Source organism: Otolemur garnettii, unplaced genomic scaffold (assembly GCF_000181295.1).
Source record: "Otolemur garnettii isolate 467f Iridium unplaced genomic scaffold, OtoGar3 scaffold00067, whole genome shotgun sequence".
Taxonomy (NCBI): Eukaryota; Metazoa; Chordata; class Mammalia; order Primates; family Galagidae; genus Otolemur; species Otolemur garnettii.
In genome coordinates, this window is record NW_003852462.1 from 2,123,698 (window position 1) to 2,131,658 (window position 7,961).

General features: G+C 55.0%; 1 protein-coding gene across 1 annotated transcript in view; it reads left to right on the plus strand.

Annotated features, from left to right (window-relative positions):
* Positions 1–2,299: 2,299 nt before the first annotated feature.
* The window catches only part of CCDC27 (coiled-coil domain containing 27), a 12,154-nt gene continuing 6,492 nt past the window's right edge, over positions 2,300–7,961 (plus strand). The window contains 4 exon segments of the mRNA XM_023515259.1: positions 2,300–2,332; positions 3,756–3,908; positions 4,916–5,546; positions 5,689–5,819. Of these exon segments, the coding sequence (XP_023371027.1) occupies positions 2,300–2,332; positions 3,756–3,908; positions 4,916–5,546; positions 5,689–5,819 (948 nt within the window).

A 7,961-nucleotide genomic window follows, 5' to 3' on the forward strand; every position in this document is an offset into this window, starting at 1 on the left:
AGGTGACTGCCTTGCCTGTGCTTAGATGTCCAGTTTCTTTTTTGTTGTTATTGTTTTCAGTTTTGGCTGGGGCTGGGCTAGAACCTGCCACCCTCAGTATGTGGGGCCGGCGCCCTACTCACTGAGCTATATATAGGTGCCGCCCAGATGTCCAGTTTCTAAAGCAGGGTCTGCGCGTCTTGCTGGGAAGGGGAGGGACCAGATGGCGTGGACACACAGGCAGGTCCTCCACCCGCCGCAGGGGGAGCCTCCTGGGTCGGCCTCTTCATGCCTTCCCTCCCCTCTTCTGACATGAACTCAAGGACGCCACCGGCCCCAGCTTCAAATCCGAAATGGAGGGACTTCGGAAGGCGTTCCTCATGCGTCCTGACTGCCCCCAGCTCTGCACCAGGGCCGTACCGGCCTCCTGTGATGGTGAGAGCCCCACAGGGCCACCTGTTGGGTCTGGGGGTGCCACCCATGACCTTCCACCAGCATGGTCTGTGTGCCTGGCGGGGAGAGGCTCGCCCTCCTGATCCCGTCACTGTCGTCTCCCAGTTTGCTTGTCTTTCCATTGCCCTGTTCACTATAGACTTGGTAGGTTGGGGGCAGCAGAGAGGGGAAGGGGCTGAAGATTCTAGAAGCTTCAGGAAAGAGCTCCATAAAGCCTAAGACAGCTCACTAGGAGCAAATGCCCCTCAGCAGCCTCTCAGCGAACACTTTGCAGTTCTGATGAGAACGTGTGGTTCAGAGAAGCAGCTGCACAGCTCGCTGGCCACTCAGGAGGATGCTGGTCAGGGCTGAGGCTTTGTCTCCACGTCCCAGCTCATGGCCCCAGCTTGTTTGTGACCCCACACAGATATTAGGTGTCCTTAGGGATGGTGAGCTCCAGGCTCAGTGCCTGTGGCCAGCAAAGGGGGGTTGTGTCTATGGATCTCAGCTGGTAGGCAGAAGGGGGCCCTGGCTGTCTAGGCCTCAAACCCCCTTTCTCGGTGGGAGAGTCTTGGCGGGTGGCCAGAGCCCCAGACTGTGAGCGGTTCTGGGCAAGTGTGGGCCCTGTGTCTACACGCTGCTTATAGGCACATGCCACTGGGACAACTCCTGCCAGTTTAGAGGAAACAGGGTCTGCCCGTGGGGTGAGCTGGCCTAGAGGCTCATCTAGGGGACATCTTCCAGACTTTCTGGAAACACATGTTTACAGAGGGAAGTGGGATCTGCCCTTTCAGGGGAGAGGAGGCACCAACCACAGAGACTCACCTATGTCTGGACCTGCTGGGTACTCACTTGGTGGGCAGGAGGGTGGAGCCCCAGCTTAGCTTTGAGTCAGCCCCGTGGCTCAATCCCACATACCCCTCAAGAAAAGTCACCCTTACCCTCCCTGATGTTTAAGAATTAACATCATGGTCTTTGTTCTGGAGGTATTGGGGGAATCACACCTCAGCAGCCACAGGTGACAACTTTGATGTCTGCAGGTTCATGCGCTGAGATCTACTTGGCTGAGAAGGCAGGCTTCAGCCTGGACATGAGTGATGCCATCCAGGACCTGCTCTCAGACAGGCAGGGCTCAGACATAAGCCTGACTGGTAAGGAAGCCCCAAGGACCTGTGCCCTGCCTGCGGGGGCCTGAGCATGAGGCCTGCTCCCAACAGGCACCTGCCGTGGGACAGGCTCCTTTAGACGGAGCAGCTCTGCGTTCACAGTGGTTCCCTGTCTTTAGCAAAAGTTGAAGACTTTGTCCCTTACACTGAGACCCATGGAGGCCTCCATCCCCACAGGTGGTGATGACAGGACACTGCTTCTACTGACAAACAGATTTTCATTCACACAGGGAGGAGGTCCTCATTAATTTGAAGGAACCTAGAGCCTGCAATGCCCAGCTTACAGATGGGGAAACTGAGCCCCAAGGAGGAGACAGGATGCTGGGTGCAAAGGGACAGCCTCGGGACAACCCCTCTGGTCCTGGCTTGGGGTTTGGCTCCTTTGTCCTGGGAGTCCTGACTAGGACTTGGACACCTGCCTTCACTCCTCAGCTCTCTCGTCTGGGAGTGACGCTTGCCGTGTCCTAGAGATGGCAGAGGAAAGAGGCAGGACTCAGATGGACCCAGTAGGGCAGGCTGGCTTCTGTGGGAAAGCTCCAAGGGGTGGATGTTGTCATCCAAGACCCTAAAGGGGCTCAGCCTCCGCCTGCTCTGCAGGGCACCTCCCTCAGTCCAGCAAGAGCGCCTGTGAGTTCAGCTATTTTCAGAAGAGGAGCAAATCTCAGGCTTTGAGTCCTGTTGCCGGCAGCTCAATTGTACCCCAGAGCCACCGAAAAATGAGGATGCCCTGGTACCTCTCCGTCATCCATGAGAAGGTACCCACCCCACACTCCCTGGCTCTGGACCCGGTCCTGGTGACTCATTCTAGGGTCTGGTTAGCTGTCCAGCAGGTCACCAGGTATGGTCTCAAGTGACCTGCAGATGCCCTACTCGACAAGTCTCCTGCTCTCTGTTCCTCCTCCTCCCGTGACTGGAACTCGCCAGCTCTTTAGCAGCTCACAGCACACATGACAACCGACCCGTCCCTGATCTTTGGGCCTATAAGGTGCCCTTTGGAGAATGTATCTAAATAATAACAATAATAGTAACCAGCTTGATACACAAACATTTACATACAAGTCCATTCATTGTAGTATTCTTTTAAAAAAATCTGTGCTGGCTCGGCACCTGTGGCTCAAGCGGCTAAGATGCCTGCCACATACACCTGAGCTGGCGGGTTCAAATCCAGTCCAGGCCCACCAAACAACAATGATGACTGCAACCAAAAAATAGCTGGACGTTGTGGCGGGCGCCTGTAACAGTCCCAGCTACTTCGGAGGCGGAGGCAGGAGAATCCCTTGAGCCCAGGAGTTGGAGGTTGCTGTGAGCTGTGATGCCACAGCACTCTACCCAGGACGATAGCTTGAGGCTCTGTCTCCAATAAATAAATAAATAAATCCGTGCTTATGAGAGAGATAGACCCAGACCTCACCTGTCCTGCAACCTCACTGCCAAATTTTGGTGTCAAGATTGTTTTGCCTCTTAAAAAAAAAAAAAAAAGGCTGGCCAGCATTGGTCTCGCTCAGGCAGGGGCCCAGGTCGATCTCTAACCTATGAGCTCAGGCAGTCCACCCACCTTGGCCTCCCAGAGTGCTGGGATTACAGGTGTGAGCCACTGCGCCCTGCTGAGATTTCTTTTTTAACCCATGGGCCATATAGAAGCCCATCACTTAATTTCGAGACATTTGGAGGACTTTCTACTTATCTTTCCTTCCAGAATATTCTGTTGGGATCATTTTCCTTATGTCCAAAGAATTCCCTTTAGTATTTGTCTTAGTTCAGATCTGCTGGTGAAAAAGTTTCTGTTTGCCTGAAGATACCTTTATTTGTGTCTTCAGTTTTGAAGAATTGAGGGAGTTAGAGTTTTGGGAAGGGAAGGTTGCGGGCTCCCTGAGAAGGCTCTGGAAGCAGCTCTTGTGGGTGCTGCTGGTTAAGTGTGGTGAGGGGACATCTTACACTGCAGCGGCAGAGGGTGCTGACTGTGCCAGATAGACTGGGGGGAGGGGGCTACAGTAACAGGGCACAGCTGCTGGAAGGAGCTGGAAGGAGGCATCTTGGACTCAGGACTTGGGGTTTCAGGACAGCAGATTTCTCCTCCTGGGCTGGAGGCAGCGGCAAAGGAGCGACTCTGTAAGGTGATGGCATGGGGGATGCCCCTGTTTTCACACCCAGGACTACCACCTGTTCAGGTTGGGACAGGAAGTCCAGCGCCTCTCCAAGCTGGAGACGCAGATTCAGAAGAAAGACGAGGAGATTTTAGCACTCCAGGAGGAAAGGGAGGCCCTGAAGAAGCAGCTGAAATCCGTCCTCAAAAGCAAAGGGCAAGAGATCCCTGTGCCCCAGTATAAGAGGGTGAGTTGGGTTCCTGCGGGGAGAGCAGAGCTCTGCAGCGGCATTCATTTCCAAATGGAAGTGTCCAGACGTGCTGGTGACTGTAGGCCCCTGGACCATGCCCAGGCCTCCTGGAATGTCCCCAGTTTCCCATGGGAGCACGACTGGGTATCAGGGCTCTGATAGATGGGTCAGAATGCAGGGCGGGGGCCGACGAAGCAGGAAATGGCCGAGAGGGCTGGGAGCCAGGCGTCAGCCACCGCTCTACTCTGGCCTGCTTTCTGGGCTCAGTTTCCCGGCCTATGAAAAGATGGCTGAACTGAGGCCCGAAATCCTGGAGGGTGGAAGGCCCCTGCTGCAGGTGGAATCCCCTCTCTCTGCTTCCTGGCCTGCAGGCTCCTGATGGCCCCTGATGGCCTTCCCTACTCCAGGTCTGGGTAAAAAACCGGATGGGCAGGTCTGTGTGGGCCCCAGGATGCTTGCCTGGTCTTCCTGAGACCTGATTTCTTTCCCACTGAGGACACAGCCTGAGTTTATTCTGGGGGCAGGTGCAAAGTGGGAGCCAGGGCCAGGGTATGCTTCAGACCATGCTGAACACCCCGGGGCCCTCAAGGGAAAGCTACTTAGATACAGATTTTGCAGGGGGAGCGGGCAGGGCTCTGTCCCTGTCTTCCCATGGCTGCGGGATGGCCGTGCTGGGACAGAGCATGAGGCAATGTCCTGCATGGTGGCAGCCTGAGGCTGGCCCCTGATTTTTCATAGAAGCCTATCATTGTTGCAAGGCCATGGTGGGTGGCTACTCTGAGGTCACCCAAAGCTCTCCGGCCCCCTGGCCTTCAATCTACAGATCTTTGTCCCCCTCCACTGACAGGGGTGATTTTCCCTGTCTCGGCAGGAGGGCATGCGTCCCCCTCCTGGACACAGTGCAGCAGCGTGTGGGGCTGCGGTCGCCTTCCAGGAGGAGGTGTAGCAGCGTGTCCTGGGGTGCCGCAGGAGTGGCTCCCAGCCCGAGGGCTTCTACCTTGCAGGAGCGGCCCTCTGAGGCTACAGTGAGGGTGGGCAGGTTGAGCATCCTGAAGATGGCCCACAGGGACAGGGAGGACGAGCTGTGGTGCTACGAGCAGGTGCGGCTCCGCCCAGGAGCCCCGGGCTGCCTCAGGCAGTGGGAGGGAGACCTGGCCCCAAGGTATTCCTGCCCGCAGCCCTGACCTGGGGTGGCCCTCGGCACGGGCTCTCAGCCACCCTCTGGCCTGGCCCAGCCCCCTGCCTTCCCCTCGTAGGTGCAAGAGGAGTGTGCGGTGGCTGAGGAGAGAGGCAAGGAGGAAGAGGGTCCACAAGGGGAGTCCCCGGGGGCGGAGGGCGAGAGAGTGAAGGGTCGGGTGGGCGAGACGGTGGCTGAGCACCCGGAGGCCAACGAGGAGGAGGAGAAGGAGGAAGCGGAGAAAGAAGAGGAGGAGGAGGAGAAGGAGGAAGAGGAGGAGAAGGAGGAGGATGAGGAGCTGCTGGAGGAGGAGGAGGAGCTGGCCCAGGGAAGCACCTCCACTCCGGGCGAGTCCTTTGAGGAGGAGCTGCTGGCCCAGCTGGAGGAGTACGAGCAGGTGATCCTGGAGTTCCAGTACGAGCTGGAGGTCACCAGGAACAGATACTCCCTGTCGACAGGTGGGACGTCTGGCTCAGGGTGCAGGCAGGGCTGGGGGCCCTGCCAGGAGCTGGGCTGTCGGACGGGTGGGCGGAGGGTGGCAGCAGGGGGCACTAGCTTGCCCCTGTTGCTCATGACCCCTCCTCTCCCTTGGCTGCTCAGGCGCCATCACGTCCTTACAGCAGCAAGTGAACTTCCTAGAATCCCAGCTGCGGAAGGTCAACACCGAGAAGGACACGCTCCAGAAGGAGCTCCGGGAGCGGAAGCAGCAGCTGCAGGCCATGAGCGAGAAGGTGGCCGTGCTCTTAGCCACACTGCTGTGCCCCCCTGAGCCCTGAGACTGGGGCCTAGAGCCCCCTCTGTGCTTGCAGAGAAAGCTGCTACCCCACTGAGCCTGGTCTTGCTGGTTTTGTTTTGTTTTGTTTTGTTTTTTTGAGACAGAATCTCAAGCTGTTGCCCTGGGTAGAGTGCCGTGGCAACATCACAGCTCACAGCAACCTCTAACTCTTGGGCTCAAGTGGTCCTCTTGCCTCAGCTTTTGTATTTTTAGTAGAGACGGGGGTCTCGCTCTGGCTCAGGCTGGTCTCGAACCTGTGAGCTCAAGCAGTCTCCTCACCTCAGCCTCCGAGAGTGCTGGGATTACAGGTGTGAGCCCCTGTACCTGGCCCAATCTTGCTGTTTTTGTTACACCTCTTTCATTTTACTTTTTATGGCAGTTACTCATGCATATCCCTTAACGAATTGCATAGTTGCACCAGGCTTGTTATGTAAAACAGAAGCCAGGGTGGCGCCTGTGGCTCAGTGGGTAGGGCGCCAGCCCCATATACTGAGGGTGGCGGGTTCAAACCCAGCCCCAGCCAAACTGCAACAAAAAATAGCCGAGCGTTGTGGCAGGCGCCTGTAGTCCCAGCTACTTGGGAGGCTGAGGCAAGAGCATCGCCTAAGCCCAGGAGTTGGAGGTTGCTGTAAGCTGTGATGCCACAGCACTCTACAGAGGGCGATAAAGTGAGACTGTCTGTAAAAAAAAAAAAAAGAAAGAAAAGAAAAATAGAAGCCTGACCAGCCTCCCTCTCATCTGCCCCTCCCCTAAAGCAAACTCTCCCAGCAGATTGTTTAGGAAGCACTGTCCACGTTGCTAAATTGCAGGCTCTCGATGTCCATCTTAGATTTTTCTCTGTCTTCACACCATCTAATACTCCCAGGGGCACCCTTCTGTCCACCCTCCTCTCAGCATCATTCTGTCACGCGTCAGTAAGGCGTACGCTGCAGTGGCATTGTCAAGGCAGCTATTTGTAACACACATGCATGAATGAAGCCAAAGTTTTGTGAAACAATATTGAGATTCATAAACCAACGCTTAAAAACGGCTCATCCCGGGTTGGTGCCTGTAGCTGAGTGGTTAGGACTCCAGCCACATACATGGAGAGTGGCCTGGGCCAGCTAAAGCAATGACAACTACAACCAAAAAATAGCCAGGCGTTGTGGTGGGCACCTATAGTCCCAGCTACTTGGGAGGCTGAGGCAAGAGAATTGCTTAAGCCCAAGAGTTGGAGGTTGCTATGAGCTGTGATGCTATGGCACTACCGAGGGCGACAAAAAAGCTCATCTCACATCTTTCTCTTCTTCCCTTATTTTTGGTGGAACACATCCTCCAATAGCCTTTTTTTTTCTTTAGAGACAGAGTCTCACTTTATCGCCCTTGGTTGAGTGCTGTTGCATCACAGCTCACAGCAACCTCCAACTCCTGGGCTTAGGCGATTCTCTTGCCTCAGCCTCCCGAGTAGCTGGGACCACAGGCACTTGCCACAACACCCAACTATTTTTTTGTTGCAGTTTGGCTGGGGCCGGGTTCGAACCAGCCACCTTGGGTATATGGGGCTGGCGCCCTACCCACTGAGCCACAGGCACCGCCCAACCTCCAGTAGCCTTTTTAGAAAGAATGGATGGGGGGTAAAATTTGGGGGCAGATGTACTAATTATACATTTATAACACCTTGGCTGGATTTCACATCCCAGTTTGGACAACACGCTCCTCCTGCATTACCAAGGCCGTGTCCCCTTGTCTGCTGGAAAGGCCAAAGTCACCCTGACCCTTGTTCTTTCATAAGACACGATTCTCAGTGGATGCTTGTCCTGTCTGGAAACTTGAGATGTTCTAAAACCTCATGAAGTTATGCCTTGTTGTGGGTGTACTTTTTTTGTTGCACTGGGCACTCAGTGGCCACCTGGAAATTCGTGTCCTTTAGCTCTGAACTTTTTCTTTGCTTACGTTGTTTTCATTTCCTCTGATTTCACAGGAGTCTCCTTCTGGAACTCAATCATTTGGCTACTGGGTCTCCTGCTCAGACCTTCTTTTCGTCTTTTCTGATCTCTCCCACTTTTCCTCTCTTTGTCTTTTGATCTGTTTTCTTTTCTTTTCTTTTTTTTTTTTTTTT